The 18971-nt window shown below is 37.9% G+C and overlaps 1 protein-coding gene across 1 annotated transcript in view; it reads right to left on the bottom strand.

The window, feature by feature from the left end:
* The window catches only part of LOC145616878 (uncharacterized), a 35021-nt gene extending 27164 nt beyond the window's left edge, over positions 1-7857 (bottom strand). The window contains exons 1-2 of the mRNA XM_081671595.1: positions 7387-7857; positions 2392-2620 (exon numbers count right to left, since the gene is read on the bottom strand). Of these exons, the coding sequence (XP_081527721.1) occupies positions 2392-2620; positions 7387-7857 (700 nt within the window). The remainder of the gene's footprint in view (positions 1-2391; positions 2621-7386) is intronic.
* Between the last annotated feature and the right edge of the window lie 11114 nt (positions 7858-18971).

The following is an 18971-nucleotide window of genomic DNA, read 5'->3' as shown; positions in this document are numbered from 1 at the left end:
GCCGAACTAAACAGTTGGGAGTATACTTGTCAATATTATCAGGAGGACTAATTAATCCTAGCCTCTCCATGAGCCATATCTGTAAAAATGCACCTGATTAGTATTGCAACATAAAAATATTTTTAATTTTTGTAATTGAGAATATTATTTTATACCTGTAATAAAATAGGAGAACCTCGAAGAGGTGCCTTTGGATTCTTTTTCAATGCATCTAGACACAGCATAGTCTCTCCAACAATTAGTGGCATTGGGTTTCTTCCTGATTCAATTTGTTCTAAAACAGATACAATTATTGCTTGGCCTTCGTTATCTTTACCACTAATAAGGAGGTATTGGCTAATCATGCAAAAAAGGAAAGCTCTTCTTTTATAAACATGAGAAAATCCAGAGCTAGTTTTGTCAAAATAGTAACGTGCAAATTCTTTCAAGTCAATTATATTACCATGCACTATATTTTTCAGGTCCGCACCCCTTAGATCAAAGAAACGTTCATAATCTTTGTAATAATACTCACTTACTCTAGGCATTACCGCAAGATCTAAGGAATGAAAGCCTAGAATGGCTCCAAATTCTTCCGGTAAAGGGCAAATTTCATCATAGAATAATTTAAAACAGTGAGAATTAGTATCCCAATATTCTAAGGCAGTATGAATAAAGTCTATGTCAAGATCTACCCCTTTTACACCATAAATACCCCCCATGTGAAAAAAGTCTAGTTCTTTTCACTCTCTAATAGTTAAAGAACGACACCACTCACGTGTATATTCGCAAAAAGTTTTCTTAGCTAAAGACATGATTAATAATTAAATTATTTAATTAATAATCTGTTCGAATTATGCAGAAAACGTCAGTTCTGGGGGCTATTTATAAACTTTTTTCGCAGCAGAATTCAATTCCTATAAGAATTAGGATAATCTACTATGTTGCCAAGCGACAGATCTGTCGCGTGGCGACAGGTATGATTACGCGGCGCCAGTATTTTTTCAGCAGCGACAGCCACTCACGTTGAAAATCGTGTTTTTACTTACTCGAATTCGACTTTGATTTGACTCATTCAAACCCACTTTGTTTCACCTATGATATTTCTATTTTTTATTTTTATTTTTCCTTTTACTTAGATTAAGCTTAATTAATTTTAGGCTTAATTTTAGTAAAAATACTTTGTTCACTTCGTTTTATTTTTTTCATTTTTCTTTTTTGGGGGAGAGAGTCGGTACCCTCCAATAATAATAAAGATGACGGAAATTTGCGCAAAAATCACACTTTCTCACACACTCACACGCACATAAAATAAAATGAAAAATAAAATACAAAAGATAAAATGTTTAAATAAATAATAATTGCATATATACAAAGTGTCTAATACATGAGTCATATAAATAAAAATTGGACAAAGTCCTAGTCAAATAAATAAAAATACAGGTATAACTACGGCGCAGGAGGCCGCAAATGATGGGGGACGCCAAAAGTATCAAAGAAAGTCCTACTCCGTGGAGTGTGTCCCTCACCATCTCCCGAACCACCGGTCGGCGGTAACTGCAACTCCGGGCCAAGCCAACCCGTCTCACCCTAATATCCGATAGAGAGAGGCTGAGGCTGCAAGGGCTGCTGCGACGACGAGCCAACCTCGTACGTCCCACCACCCATCCCACCTCGACTGGTCGGCCCAGTCGGAGCATCCTCAGGAGATGACGCCGAGTCCTCTACAGGGGCCGCCTTAGAACGACCACCCCGACCGCCTGAAGTAGTCCGACGACGCCTCGAGTCGGACCTAGTAGTCTCCCTCCTAGGCTCAGGTCTCGACCAAGTGCGTGGAGAAGGAATAGGTTGTCCCTGCAAGAGTAAATCAAAATTAGAAAATAAGTAAAAAGCAAGATAAAGATGCTAATGCAAGATGTAATACCTCCTCAGCGTCGTTGCTACGACAGGTAGCACGGTTCCGCAACCTCACGAGCTGGCTGCGAAAGGCATCTATGCACCTCGCCATAGCTGTCACCACCTCGTGAGAAAACTTCCAAAATAACTAAGTCAGTAACAGTTTATAATCAAATATAAAAAACAAGATGCACAAGGATGCTTACCCGAGTCTGGTGACGGGGAATGGAGCGCTCCACGAACCGCTCCACCTCTGGAGCTGGCGGAATCAGCTCCTCGATCGGCCCATACATGCCCTGATAGCGTATGGACATCCTTGGGGGAATGAACTCCCTAGGACCGGCCTGATAAAAACAAAAGGGTAGAAAGCACTTGGGGGCTATCTATTAGAAAACGGACAATGTAAATAGAAGTATGCCGCTGCCTCCTCTGAAAGGACAAGAGCCGGGGCTAGCAACGGTAGTAGATCCTCCTCATAGCTCTGCTCGAGGAGAATGTAGGATCTCCAAGGAGTACCCCGAGATGATCCACTAGCTCGATCCCGCTGCAAGGCATCATGGAACATGTGCCGGGGTGGAAGAGCAGGGACGACAAAGACGTCTAAGGAATGCTGAATGGCTACCCTCTCTCCTAGGTAAACCACCGCGTCGTATGTCCCTAGAAAATACCGACGCTCAGCAGTGTACTGCGCCGCTAGCGCAGGAATAGGGAAGTTAGCCCAAGGTCGATAGACCGGGCTGGGCTCCTGTAAGATAATCACATAAGATAAGAAGAAGGTTTAACACGAAATAAGAGAAAAAATGGTATCTACAAAGACCTACCGAGAGGATCATCTCTCGAAGGCGGAGCACCTCTGGCGGACCTCGGCGGCCTCCCCAACTAGCAGCAACGGGGAGCACGCGAGGAGAAGGCCTCGCAGGCGCAAGTGAGGGAAAGTACTCGTAGAACCAGATCTACATGAAAGGTAAAAGTCAGTAAGAGTTTTGCATCTAATCTAGAGCTAAATCTCAAAAGGAGAAAAGAGATGTACCTCTACGACCCTCCAGAAGCTGGAAAGTGCCACCTCTCCAGACAAGGCCCTGTGACGGCAAGAGCGTCATAGGCCTAGTAGAAAGTCCGCGTAGGCCATACTGGCCCAGTCATATGTCCCGACCAGGTGAAGGTCGCGAACGGCGGACAGGTAGTAAAGAAGTACTCTACTACCTCAATCAGGGGAAAACGTCCCTGACAGCAGAATAAGCACAAAGATGCGCACTCGCTGCTCACGAGTGGTGGCATCATCCTCGAAAGCTGCAACCAATGTGCAGCGGCAAATACATCGGGAACTCCTCTGTCCCGACTGAGCCTCAGCTTGGGCCCGAATAGCAACTGGACCCAACAACTCCTGAACAACCGGTGAGTAGACCGTAATGTCGCTGTCGAACGGCAAAGGAGTAGACTGGAACTCTAGCCCCGTGATGAGACTGAAATTAGCTGGAGTGACCGTCATCTCACCCCAGGGAAAGTGAAAGGTGTTGGTGGTGTCCCAATAGAACTCCACCAAGGCTCGGACAACGAGGTTACCCCCGTCGTATGAAAGCATGGCCCGGGTGGCCAGAAGAAGAGGAGTCAACCCACATGACTCCCAAAGCCAACGTAAACCCTCATCTCTATTGATAAAGGTGTCGTAGAGCGAACCAATGGTGGAATTACCCGAGCCGTGGCTACGGGTCCTCCCACCTGCAAGACCGCGTCGGACTCGTTCCGACAAATGATGAACGGGAGCGTGAAACAAAGTACGCTCATCCCAATCTGGCAAGAGACCAAGCCTGGACGTAGGTGGAACGTCCTCGCCCTCGCTAGTAGGCTCGTCCTCTCGGCGCGAGTCTCTCGATCGAGAGCCGGAACCACGTCGTCTAGCCATGCTAAATTATGTAAAAGTAATTAATTTTAAGGCTCTATAGTATCTAAGGTTCGCCTAAGCCGCATGATACTATGTTCACAAAAACAGAGTACGTAGTACTAAAACAGAGCAAAAATTCACTAAGCATGATTAGCATTTTCAAGCAAACAAACAATTTCTTGCAAATATATGATAAATATTGTGACAAATTATACAAGAAAAGGCAGCAAAATACGAAGAACAGGCTACATTGTTCTTCACGACCTTATGAGGTCCAATAATGGTGAATTGTTCATTTCTTCACCAAATTGAGTCAAACAAGTCTCAAAGTACTCCCAAGGCAATATACAAGCATAATCAAACAAATTCAAGGCATAAAATTCAACAAACAAAGAGAATTAAGCAAAGTATGTTTCGAATTTTTCGAAAATTCGTGAACAAGAACGCACAATTCATAAAAAACCGAGTAGAGTTTGAGCAAAACTTATATAGATCGGGAAATTAGATGAGAAAAGCTTCGATTAGCAACAAAGTTTGAGCGAATTTGGCCAAGAAATGAGCGAGAACGAGCGTTTTGAAGATTTTGTGAAAAACGAACGAACAGAGCAGTAGCGAAATGAAGAAGAAGACGGGTATTTAAAACCCCGATTCTGTCGCCAAACGACAGGATTGTCGCGAGGCGACAGACGCAGATGCTGGCGACAGCTGTTTCTGGCTGGCGCTGGAGCGGCGACAGGATCTTGGGCCCCACATTATGACTTTGTGGACCTTTTGCAGCAGTTTGGGTTCCTTGGTACGCCAGTTAGCCCCTCTAAGCAAATTGACTTGACATAGTAATTGGTTCGATTACAATTACATTAAGTGATCGACCTGATGAAAGATCGTCTCACTTAGCTTAAAGCGCCTACATATTGGCTCATAATAAGGCACCAAAATAATGGTTCAATAGTAGCACCGACGTAATGGTTCACAAAAAAGTAGAAGCGCCGACGTATTGGTACGAAAATAATCTTATATTAAAGATCAATACATAGAGTGATCTTCGACGATATCCCAACATAGAGAGGAGTTGTCTAGTGGCGAAATACTGCCGTGGCGAAGTAATGTCACAAATTCTGAAGATGACGAGATATGGTCACCTTCGACAATCCCTCAAGATAAAGTAGAGATTGTCTATAGCGGCGATACACTGCCGTGGTAACGTATTGCCACAACCCTAAAGATGACGACGTACAGTTATTTTCGACGATGTTCCCGAGATACTGTGGAGGATTGTCACCGAGAAATGTTGAAGATGACGGCACAATGTTACCTTCAAAGATGGCGTTCTCTAGCTTGTAGAAGGTCGTCATATAAATTGCAGCAACAAAAACGGTTACCTACAGAGACGTGTGCTCGACGGTGCAAGATACGCGTTTCTTAACTCTTTTATCTGTTTAACCAATGATGGTTTGCAGGTATCGACGTTACAAGAATGATTTGGGATCGCAGAACGTTCTGAATCATTCTCCGTCCCAATCGCTACTTTGACTTTTGTTTTCGAAACATTAGTTTCTCCAAATTCAGTCAAAGTGGGGGCTTCTGTAGACACCCATTTGTGTCTCCCCAAAACCAAACCCAGTGATGAATTCCTTTCACGTCGAACCATAATCGAATGAGGTGAAAGTGTGGAAAAGTCAAGTGTTGCGGTTTAGTTTTATATAAAATTCTCTTCTCTCTGTTTTTGAAAATAACTCTATTTATTAAAAATATCCAATCCAGTTTAGTTTGGTCCATAATTAAGGTCCAATAATAGTTTAGTTGCATGGGGCTCGAAGAGACCTTTCCAACGATATATTATAAGCCCAATTCCAATGAATATTGAGGAAGTTATGGTCAAAATACTAAACTGGGCCCGGTTAATTATTTACATACGACCCAATGATCTAGAGGAGGGCCCAATGTTAATTATTATTCCTAAAATTATTAGGATTAATTATAACTTTCTAGAAGTTTCTAGAAGGTTCCTTTTAATTCTAATGTTATTAGATTTAATAATTATTTTTAAGATGGATTTTTATTTGGAATAAAATATTATTATTTTTATTATTATATTATTATTTTTGAAAATACGTTTTATCTTCTATACGGATTCCGTAGATCAAGTTGATTAAAGATCGGATTCCGCGTGGAAAAACGCGTCCAAGTCAGACTGTCGCCAAACGACAAGTCTGTCGCTTGGCGATAGACCTTGTCGCCTCGCGACACCGTGTATTTTGGCGACAGCATGTAGTTTTATTCCTAATCAAATTCTATACTTTTCCAGATTATTTTCCTTATAAATAGGGTCCCGAAACTCCGTTTTCATTCATTCAGAATCACTCAATTCTCTCTATTCTCTCTTGAGCAATATATGCTTTTTTTCTTTCTCTCTTTCTAAGCTATCCTTTTACAAACAATATTCCGCATACACAAGATTTAGAATCATCTAGCCAAGTTCGAAGTTGCCTTCGCCCTAGCCGTGCAAGGTTTAATATTTTCTGAGGGTTTGGTCCAAATCTAGTCAAAACTTTATTTAATTTGATCTTAATTTAATTATTTAATTGTTCCTTATTATTTTCATTGAAGTTTACTAACTTGTGTATTTTGTTATTAGAAAGAGGTACGAGACTTCAAAGTAAGTCGATTAGCTTACTCTCTATTACTTTCACAATGTAGAAAGCATGTTTATTATTGTTTAATTCCTAGTATCATGTTAGGATGTTTAATTCCTAGTATCATGTTAGGATGTATTTAATGCTTTCTAGTATCATGTTTAGAGTGCCTTTTATGCTTTCTAATATCATGTTAGTATGATGTTAGGTTTAAAGCTTTGATCTTTATTGTTTAATGACATGCTAGGATTTGTTATTAATCTTGTTAGTATCATGCCTAGGATCTTGCTATTATTATTAAACTTTATTATGCGTTATCATGATTATGATTATTATTATGATTATTATGATGATTATGATTATTATTATGTTGCTTGATATTTATATTTTATTGTTATTGCTTGATCACGCCTTTTATACTTGTTAAAGGGAATTTGTACTTGAAATCACGCTTAATGAGATAATTAATAATTTTGGTTTAGGCTAATATGATTTTAACTCAAGTGATCGCCAATAATAGTTTTATTTGTGCATTAATATTCAACCAACATAGATTAAACAGGTTAGGGTTAATGTAATGTTTGCATGTTAGTCAGAAAGAGCACATGAATACGAGTAGAACAAAGTAGAGGCCTATTTTATAGGGCGAGCCCTTTCTTTTGTAGATTGGATTCGTACCCTCATCCCCGAACCCTATTTGGTTCCTGACCTTATGGAGTTGACGATCTCCTGGATCGTTTTGGGTTTATAAGTTCCTAAAACTTGTTGGCGACTCTTTTGCTCTAGCTTTCTTCCCTTTGGAACGCCACCATACTTAAGTGTATGATCACAGTGGGGTTCAAGCTTGGGGTTATAGTGCTTGAAATATTCCCTACAAAACTCATCAGGGTTAATGTTTGATCCTAAGTTTGCAAGGGCGTCTACTTTAGTATTCAAGTTCCTGGGTACCTGGGCTATCTTGAATTCCTTAAATTCCTTAATAAGTTTCCTTATTACCTCCAGGTAGGCTATCATCTTGACATCTTTTGCTGCGTACTTCCCGTTGAGTTGGTTCACGATGAGTAAGGAATCTAATATCACCTCCGGGTATTGTATCTTCATGTCTCTTGCCACAGTCAGTCCTGTAATTAATGCTTCGTACTCGTCTTCATTATTGGTTGCCTTGAAGTTACACCTTACTGACTGTGCGATTTTGTCTCCTTGTGGTGATGTAAGCACTACTCCTAGACCTACTCCTCGTATGTTTGTTGCACCATCTGTGTGGAGTGTCCACTTCTGTGCAGCCTTGGGTTCTTGTAGGGCCAGTACTTCCTTTTGTGCCTCTTCTTCAAGAGCTGGGCTGAAGTCAGCTAAGAAATCTACTAAAGCTTGTGACTTAATTGCAGTTTTAGGCTCATACTGTATATCGTACTTGCTGAAATGTAAAGCCCACTTCTCCATTCTTTCTGACATTTCTGGCTTCCTCATTTACTCACTTATTTTCTATTCCACGGTGTTTCTATTAGTAGAGGAGCTCCGACGATTACTCAATAAATTTTTGCAAACTATAACATCATCTTTACTCGAGCAAATGATCGAGAATAGACTGTATTAGCTGATATTTTGAAGAAGTATAAAGTTCTTTCAAAGTAAAAAGTCAATCTTTACAAATGCGAAATTTCAATTAATTAGCAAATTTTTTAAAAAAAAAAAAAAAAAAAAATCAGCCCACCCACACGCCACCCTCTCACTACACCTAACCCTCTGGCATCCCCACCCTTCCACCATTAGGTAGCCCCCTCCAGACTACCCTATGATGGCACCCAACCCAGCCCTCGTTAGCCCGCCACCCTTCCCCCACCCCTGTCGTCACCCCTCCTCGTCCCTCGTAACCACCATCCTCGAAACCCCTTATCACCCTTCCCTCTTAGGGATGACAGAGGGAGACCTGCCCAATAGGGCGATGATGTGTCTAGAGGTGATCATTGGGCTGGGCGAAAAAAAAAATATGCCCACTTTTCGAGTCGGATCGGGTCGCGTCGGGCCAAGTTTCAGGCCGAAATTTTTGTGCCCAAAATGATCAGGGCGTGCAGGCTTTTCGGGCCAGGCCTATAAAAACTACTAAATATGCCTGAAAATGCATTCCCAAACCTGCCAAAAAAAATTAAATTTTCGGGCCGGGCTCGACTTGATTTCAGGCCGAAAAAATCTGCCCAAAACCCGCCCAAAATCGGGTCGGGCCAACTTTGATCACCTCTATGATGGGTCGTGGTTTGACGGGGGTGGGGCAGGGATGAGGACAAAAACCATACCCGCCATGGGTGACGGGGCGGGGTGGATTTTAGGTTGTACTCACCCCATCCCCACCTCGCGCTCATATCCACATATATAGATTTTAAAAATATAAATTATATGTTTTATACAAATTTTTTTTAAAAAAAAAAAAATATGTAAATAAAGTAGTAAACATAATTCCCTATTAAAAAAGAAGTAAACGTAATACTTTGTAATAAACTTATATAGAAAACATGTGTAATATTAACAATGATATATTTTTTTTCATCTATATTATGTAGTATATATTGTTGTACTTGGAAGGCAGAGATAAGGTGGGGATTAGGTGGGTGTTGATATCCAAGTAGGGGAAGGGCGGTAATGGTCTTGGAATTGTATACCCCCGAGGTGGGATGGGGTGGGATTTTGGATTTTCCATGGGGATGGAGATTGGGTTAGAATGTTAGGCGAGAATTTGGATGGGAAGGCCAACATTGGCCTCACCTCGCCCCATCATTGACATACCTACTCTATCCTAATTTCTTAGGGCCTAGGAACTTTAGTCCACAAGGACTCTAGGAAAGGGTAGAATTATAATTTTCTATTTTATTGAAGAGAAAAAGTTAAGTGGTGGACTCCCAGTTGTGATCTTTGTCTGGTGGAGTATCAATTCATTTACGTCGTTAGAAAAACTACACCTACACACGGCTTTGATAAATGTTTTTATAGTTCATGAGAAAATTTGCAAATTGCAGCCATTAAAAGTTAGTATTTTGCAAATAGCAGCCATTTAAAAAAATTGCTAATTGCAGCCCAAAAGTGGTTAAAAATTGTAAATTGCAACCTAATTCAATTTTTTTCATCGATTTGCGTGTCGAAAATTGTTCGGTTAAGGTTTTAGCGGCCATGTTAGTTCTTAAAGGACCAAATTGAGATCGGAATTGGCAAAAAAAAAAAATGTAAGTGCCTCGTTTTACAGGGAAAAAAAGTTGCCCACAAATCGATACATTTTTGTTACGCAAAAGGAGGCACTTACGTTAATTTTTTTGCTAATTTTGAGCTCAATCCGTTGCCTTAAGGACTAAAATGACCCCTAAAACCTTGACCGAATAATTTTTGATACGCAAACTGATAAAAAAGTTGAATTGGGTTGCAATTTACAATTTTTAACAACTTTTGGGTTGCAATTTGCAATTTTTTTTAAGATGGTTGCAATTACAAAATACAAATTTTAAATGGTTGAAATTGGTAAATTTTCCTAGTCCGGGCAGTACTTTCTTTTGGTAATTGGTATGTCTTATCTACCATGCAAGTTGGAATATATACCAACAGGGACTTGATATATATTCCAACAAGTGTTAATCTACCATGCAAGAATAACAAGTGTTACAGAATAACATAATCAAGGGAGCATAAAAAGTCTTACACAATAATTCCGGAAGCATAAAATTTAATTAACTATTACAGCCCATTACAAGTAGTCGAATGCCAAAGGGTGGATAATAGGATTCAATTCTCCAAATATTCAAAGATATGCGCAACGTGGCTGCATAGTATACACGAAGGTTTAATATTAGATGATACCAATTGAATGAACATGTTAATCTTGTTACTGATATTATTTACAGAGATAAATGTACCAATAGTAAGTAAACCCATACCAGTTGAATGAACCGTTTAAGTAAACCCAACTAACGTACATGTTAATTTGTTTATTGGTATTAGTAATAAAGATAGATAAACCAACAATAAGTAACCCATACCAACGTAAATCAATTAATTTTGGCGGAAATAACAATACATTTGGGAAAAACTATATGACACACAGGACCCACAATACTATCCTCCTTTTTGTTTTTAACATTCCTTTTTCTTTTAAAGCTTTTTAATTGTTAAAAAGACAAAAGTGAAGGATTTATGTCTTCGTCATGTGCAATTACTAGATATATATAAATGGATCAAATTATGGAGATAATTAATTAAGTTCGTACATTTGGGTCGTCGTTATATCATAGCTAGAGGTACTAACGATCTTTGGGCTAGTAAAATAGGTCAAAGCCCAATTGGATGGATCCTATTAAAATAGGTCACATAAAGGGCCTAGATCGAGCATTAGAGGACGAGGCCCAAGATGGGCCTCATCACTTTAGGTGGTTGGCCATATAGAGGAATAAAGGGGGTTTTGGGCTCGTGACCTAGTCTAATTATGATAGGATTATAAGTAGACTAGGTGCCCAAGGTTTGTACAAAATAATTCAATGATCTGTAAGATCAAACCCTACTTAGCAAACACGAGGCCAAACCCCTCTCACACACACTCTCTCTCTCACGACTCTCTCCTCCCCTCGGCGCTGGTGCTGGTGGTTCGTGGTGGTGGTGGTTCGTGCAGTGGTCGGTTGTCCATTAAAGGTGGTGATCGCGGTTTTCCCCTTCACTCGACCAATCTAGTATTAGTGGATGGCTCGTTCGAATCCCAAGGACTAAGTAGAGGAGAAACGCTTGGGCTCTATTCTCTCCCCGATTTGCCGCCTTGTGGAATTCACGCTTCAAAGGTATGATTATGTGTCTTGTGTGTTATGCATGTGATCTTGGGATAGGTGCTTATGAATATGATTCATGTTTTGCATATAGTACCTAATAAAGTCCTACATTGGTATCAATTAGCCTCTTGCATGAACACGCTTCATTACAATAATAAGATTATTTGAAGTCCATGTTCATAATTTTATAATCAATTAAGAGGGAGATATTAATTTGATTATGATTCAATTATTATATTAAATGTGTTTTGACTTTTGGAATTGATTAAATATGATTTAATGATGCTCAAAATAGCCATGAAGAGGGTCGAATTTTACCCTAGAGTGCTCGAAAATTTAAAACCCTAACCCTAATGTTTTTCGTATTTTTTCGAAAATTAAAAGCCTAAAATTTTGATTTTTGTGCTTATTTTAATTTTATTTAATTCAAATTGTTTTATGTTTCATAATTTTAATTTGATTGATTTATGCATAAAAATATTTTAGGTATGATCAACGATTTAATTTTAAGAGTTAAAATTATATTGGGATTAATTTTATGATGAACCCTAATTTTAAGATTGAATGGGGATTTAATTTTAATTTTGGACTAGTTTAATTTATTGTAAAAAAAAAAGTGTTTTAGAGGGGGCAGCCACGGCTTGGTGGCACAGCCATGGTGGCTGCCGCCGCTGCTGGTCTAAGAGGGAGGGGAAGAGAAGGGCGGAGGTCCAAGGATGGCTGGAACAGCAGCTGCCTTGCGCAGTAGTAGCTGTTGTTAAGGCTGTTCAATTTCGGATATCCGATCCGAAAATCCGAATATCCAAAATTTTCGGATCGGAGAAATTGCGATCTGAATCCGATCCGAAATTTCGGATATCCGAATTTTCGGATCGGATATCCGGATTTTCGGATCGGATATCCGGATTTTCGGATCAGAAAGTCGGGTTTTCGGATAGGGTAGTTAAAATTTTTGGAAAAAATCGGATCCGTATCGATATCCGAATTTTCGGATCGGATATCCGGATTTTCGGATCGGATATCCGGATTTTCGGATTAGAAAGTCGGGTTTTCGGATAGGGTAGTTAAAATTTTTGGAAAAAATCGGATCCGTATCCGATTCGAAAATCCAAAATTTTTTTGGATATCCGATCCGAAATATTCGAAACCTTAAAAACCGGATCGGATATCCGAAATTTCAGATCGGATCATTGGATTTCCGGATCGGATATTTTTTAACACCCCTAGCTGTTGTAATGCAGCCAGCCACCGTGGTTAGGCTTGGCTGGCCACGCATGGTGGCCTGTAACGACAGTAGGTGCTACTGCCTTACTGCTGCCCTTGAGGCAGTGGTTGCTTAAAAGGCAGCCAGCCACCGTGGCTAGCCTCGGCTAGCCAACCACGGTGACTAGTGTGTTGGTACACTTTAAAAAAAATTTGTGTTATGAAAATATTTCAAAATAAAATCAGTTTTATTTTAGGATAAAGTTAAATAATTCAAAAGTTGATTAATTTGATATTATCCATATTATTGTTGTTAATTTTAGTAATTATCCATAATTAAAGTGGTTAATTTTGGATAAGATTTGTTAGGATATTCTGAGCATATTCCAAAAGGATAATTATTGATTTAAATAATGTAATTATCCTATAATTATATTAGAATATAATTGATTTTAAAATTATTTGATTGGCTAGTAATTAGGATAGAATCTCCTAAATAAGTTAGGACAATTTTGTAATCTAAATATGGTCTGCGTACCGTTGAGTATTTTTGCAACTTTTATTTAAAGTAAATAGATTAGTTATTTAAATAGTGTTAGTCCAAAGAAGCCCATGAAGTGAAGACCCAAAGGAGCAAGGTGGATGGAGATCCATGATGGATCACGTGGGAGCTTTTCAATTCTAGTTTTCTTAGTATTAAGGGGCCATACTATGTCATGCTTTATTTTATGCTTTAGTAGATTATGCATGTTAGATTTTATTTATGTTGATTGATGATGCGCTAGATTCACTAAATAATCACAACATAATAAATCTAGGTCCCAATAATATTGAGATTGCTTTTCCAATTAGATACCCAACAATCCTTCGGTCGTGAGTGATGGGTCGGCCTCAGCAGAGTGTCACTTGTTATCTTGGGTAATTTGGTGTAGATCACGTTCTACTGATAAGGGAATAAACGTGTCGTCAAATGCCTATCCCTAGATCAAATATAATTTATAACACACAACTAACCTAATACGAGTATATGGCAAGAAGAGGGATCGAACCAGAGGGAACAGATAAACACTACCAAATGCTATCAACAACTAAGCTAGTCCGAAATAAGGGAAGTAAACTAAAGTCTAAATACACTAAAACTAGAAGTAAAACACTAAGGGAAATGGTTTAGGTATAGAATTCACTCAAGCATACAAGACATGAAATCGAATCGGAATGCGAACTAAACAACTCATGACAATGATTTTAAGCACAATCTAACCACCTATCGGGGTTAATTGATTTCTCAACTCAAGCACAACTTACACTCTCGTCATAAGCCACACGAATCAAGGTACAAATCAAGCAAATCATTCAATGGACATTCCTTGATTACGCTATCGCCATAATCTAGTTCAATCCACCCAACTACAACAATTGATAGGCCTCTCAAATGATATAATTGGTAAGATATGGAAGGCAAAGCATTATAATCACAAACAAATCAATTTCAAATCCTAAAACATGCTCAAGGTCCAGCTATACCATCACCATCCCCTTAATGGGGGAATTATACACTAATCATAATAATAACAAGATTAATTAACAAATAACCAAGAATCAACATGATTAACAAGCAATACCAACAACAAAAACAATAATCAAAAGAAAGCAATGAAAATAGAGGAGAGAGAGTTAGAGATTCTCATTGATTGAAGATGAAAGTCTACAAGCAAGATGATCAATCTTCCTCTTCAAGATCCAAGCTCAACAATGGTGAAACCCTCACTTTTCCTCTCTAAACTACTCTAATCCTAAGCTAAACCTAGGGAGAGAGAGGCTCTCCTAAAACTAATTAAGAGAATAGAATAATTGATTATTGTTCATTCCCTACTAATTACCCCAAAATTGGGTATTTATACTAACGTAGGAAAAATAAGAAAAATAAAAGAAAGGAAATAAATAAATAGAAAAGAAATAAGAAAATTTAAATGAAAAGGAAAATAACAAAGAGTTAAGAAAATAAAATAAAATAAATCCAAATTCCACTAAAACGCATCAAACCCCATCTCCTTTGAATTTCAGCTCCTCTTATTCTTCATCATCATGCATCACCGCCGCATCACATCATCAATGGCTATCATCGAGTATCATCTTCGGTCTTCAATCTCAACCGTTCGATCTTATTAAATATCATGTACATAGCTCGTGAAATGGTTCGATCGAACCGAAGGTAGGTTCGACCGAACTATGGTTTGTTCGGTCGAACCATGGGTGTGTTCGACCACACCTCTTCAAATGAGAAAACTTCGAACGATTCTGACTGTTTTTGCACTTTTACTTTGACCGAACTTCTCAATAGTTTGCTCGAACTCGATTGATTAGCTATTTGCTCTGATTTTGGGCGCTTGATTGAAGGGCCGAATTGCGGTTGCAATTGGCGCTCTTGCTGTGCGCGGTGACAGCGATTGTGCGTGGCTGGAGAAGTGTCGCTACTCTGTTGGTGGTGAGAGTCGCAGCGAGGAGATGGTGGTACGCGTGGGAGGCGCAACAAGACCATACAAAGATCACTGGTGAAATAGTTTCAAGAAAACCCATGCCATGACAGTCAATACAAATTCATGTGGATATGATGGTTCAACTATTCAACTACATGAGTATGTTAGGGAGCCTATACGAAGATCATCAGGTTCATGATATAATTCTATATTCTCTACATGATGGTTTTGACCTCGAGAAACTATCACAAGATGATTAGGATTCTGCGGTCAAACTAGTTGATTTACTCAAAAATCATGTAGAGAATTACCTGAAAGGAGATTAAGCTAGTGCTTGAACAAGGATGTTCCCACTACAATGAAGTGACAGGTAAGAGTTACCTAATACTCTTGTTATAAACATTTTAACTTTCACTTAGGTATGTGATACTAGGTTGTAGTGCCTAACATTATTCATGTTGTGCAGCAAAGAAGTGAGGCTAGCATGGAGATGGAGCTCGAAGCTACACTAGAAGTGTTCAAGTAGCCAGAGATAGCTTCATAGTTTTAATTTCATAATTTTATGATGATTTTAGACAATTTCCAGTTTTGATGAAACAATATTTCAGTTTTGTTTTGAACACTGATTTGGTTTACTTGGCTTGGAAAAGTGTTGATCCATGACCAAGGTAATAAATTGTTTTCATTTATGCTAGATATGAGTTAATTTGTTTTATGACATTGATTTAAGTAGATCATAAAAGCTAAATTAGATGATTCAAAATAAACTTACTTATAACAAAGTAAGATTAGGTTACATATACCAACTGCGCACAAGCTTTTCCAAATGGATGGACACTCATTCTTATTTGATTATGAATCACTTGAGAATTAGAAGTCATGTTTGATTTGGTAAGATAACCAAGTCACCTTTTAGTTGAAAGGGTGAAGGAGCTAAAATGCACCTTATGGAACTCATACATATGATGCTTATGAACCAATAAAGATTAAAGCTGATAAGGGATTTAACTATTTCATTACTTTACTAATGATTTAAGTAAGTATATCTATAATTACTGAATGAAGTAAGGTTGGAATCATTGAAATGTTCAAAATTCCAGAATGAAATGTAAAATCAGTTTGAGATGAATAATTAACACCACAATATGATTGTTGTGATAAATATTTAACTCAAAATAAATGATCATCTAGAGGGAATTGTGGAATTAATTCACAATCCATCCAGAAACACTGAAATTAAAGTATATGTTAGAAAGCAAGAATCAAACTTTGCTTGCCATGGTTCGATCCTAAATTAAATTTAATGATTTACAAAATATCGTTTTGAGGATGCATTAGAACAACAAATTGCGAATATACTAAACAGAAACTTAACCAAAGCAGTTGAAAAGATGTCATAAGAGTTATGGACTGGAAATGTTCCAAAGTTATCTTTTCTAAACAAGATTAAGGGTTATGAAATCGATGTAAAATGTTAACAAATATGACATAATAGACCCTAAATCAGAAAAATAGTTCTTCGTGGGTTATCCTATGAAACCTAACAAGGTATTATTCCTACAATTGTGTAGATAACAAAGTGTTTGTTGCTCTCGATAGTGTCTTTATAAAAAGAAATTTCTTCCTACAAAGCTAAGTGGGAGTAAAGTTAGATCTTGAAGAGATTCGAGACGAGCAACAAATGGATATGGATAAAACTGCATCAGAGATGAAGGCGCATGAATCAGCTAATTTGATAAATCACGTGTCGAAGCAAGCTAATTAAACTAGTGAGGCTTCTATCGTCCCACTTGAATGAAAGGCTTCAAAGAGTTGAAGAGAATGATTTTATTGTTGCTCATACCTATTGTAGGTTAATTGAGATTAAACAAACAGTTTGTTGAAATTCTGGTAAAAGGTGGATTCTAAAATTTTCTTATTAGAATTTATGGAACCCACGCCCTACAAGAAAGTTTTGGTAAGTGTTTCGGGGGTTTTTCCGGATCCCTCGGGACACTGGTCGCGCTCTCGGACATATAAACTCGGAAACCTGCAAAATAATGAATATCCCATTGTAGACATCTGATTGTGTCTCCCCAAAAACCAAACCCAGTGATGAATAAATTTCACGTCATTGATTATCGAACAAAGTGAAATGTGAAAGAGTCTCGTGAATCCCTCTTTTTTTTAATAAAAATACTTCTTTCTGCTTTTGAAAATATTTCTTTTCGTACCCTGTTTGTGAAAAACGTCCAATCCAGTTTAGTTTGGTCCATGATATGGGTCCAATAATGGTGTAGTTGGATGGGGCTCGAACAGAGTTTTCCAACAATATATTATAAGCCCAATTCCGGTGAATAATGAGGAAGTTATGGCCAAAATACTAAATTAAGCCCAAATCGGATTTTATGTACGGCCAAATGATCAAGTAAAGGGTCCACTAATTATTATTCCTAAAGTCATTAGGGTTTACTTTAATCTGCTAGAATAATCTAGAAGGTTATTTTAAATCCTAAAGATATTAGGATTAATAATTATATTTTTATTTGATTTAGAAAAGATAAAGGATCTTATTTGGAATAAAACAAGTGTTTTAAGGATTAAATTTGATTTAATAAAAGATAAGTACGGACTCCTCTTAACCTAATTTAATTGGAAAAAGGAAATTCGTAAGCTTCTTATCGTCAGCCGTGGTCGTGCCGCGATGAAGGCTGTCGTGTCGCGATGAAGTTTGTCGCGTCGTGACAGATTCAGTTTTACTCTGATTAAAATTCTGACTCTTTTCTATCATTTGCAGTCAATTTTCTCTATTTATAGGGTCGTTATTCCCCGTTTTCAAATCACCAACAATCACAATCATCTATCTTCTCTCTTTAAGCTAAAGCTTTTTCTTTCTCTCTATCTTGATTTCTTAGCCTAGCCTTTTCAAAACACCACACCTCATTCACAAGATTTAGACACACCTAGCCAAGCTCGAAGGTGCCTTCGCCCTAGACGTGAAAGGTTGATAATTTCTAAGGGTTTGGTCCCAAATTCCTATTTCAATTATTTAAATTTATTGTTTGATTTAATATTTTATTGAAGTTTACTGACGTGTGTATTCTTTTAATAGAAAGAGGTACGAGGTTCCAAAGTAAGTAATTGAATTACTTCTTAATTATTCTTTTGATATGGAAAGCATGCTTAGATTTTATTAATTCCTTTTTTTTTAAACCAAATTTTATTAATTCCTAGTATCATGTTAGAATGCTTTTATTGCTTTCTAGTATCATGTTTAGGTGGATTCCTATTTCTTCTATTATGTTAGTATAATGCTAGGGATAAAGCTTTAATCTTTAATGTTTAGTGACATGCTAGGATTTGTTATTAATCATGTTAGTATCATGTCTAGGATCTTACTTATATTATTATTATGCTTTGATCAGATATTATTATTATGATGATGATGATTTTTTGTGTTTATTATCATTATGTTGCTTGATATATATTATTGTTATGGCTTGATCACGCCTTTTATTGTAGGTTTAAAGGGAATTTGTACTTGAAATCACGCCTATTAAGATAATTAGTAATTTTATTTTAGGCTAATATGATTTTAATTCAAGTGATCGCCAATAATAGATTTATTTATGCATTAATAATCAACCAACATTGATAATACAGGTTTAGGGCTAACCTAATGATTGTATTTCTATCGAAAAGCGCACATGAATATGTGAAAAATAAAGTAGAGGCTTATTTTAGGGCGGGTTCAATCTCTTTTAGGTTGGATACGTACCTTCATCCCTGAATATTCAGTCATGGTTCTAGGCCCCTATGGAGTTAGCGTTCTCTAAAATCGTGAAAGGGTGTACCCTTCACCCTGTGAATGATTTACAAGTTTCTAAAACTTGTTGGCGACTCTTTTGCTCTAGCTTTCTTCCCTTTGAACGCCACCATGCTTAAGTGCATGATCACAGTGGGGCTCAAGTTTGGGATGCTTGAAATATTCCCTACACTCGTTTACCGGAACATTCGTCTTTGACGATCAAGTTAGTGATTGGAAACGGAAAAGCTAGAGAGAAAAAGTAGAGAGAAGTTGGAGCTCTTTTGTGCTCTTTTCAATGTTATGTCACAATCCACCCCTCCC

This window comes from Chenopodium album, chromosome 26 (genome assembly GCF_948465745.1).
Source record: "Chenopodium album chromosome 26, dcCheAlbu1.1, whole genome shotgun sequence".
NCBI lineage: Eukaryota > Viridiplantae > Streptophyta > Magnoliopsida > Caryophyllales > Amaranthaceae > Chenopodium > Chenopodium album.
Note: the sequence above shows the minus strand (reverse complement) of the source record. Positions and strands in the feature narration are given on the sequence as shown.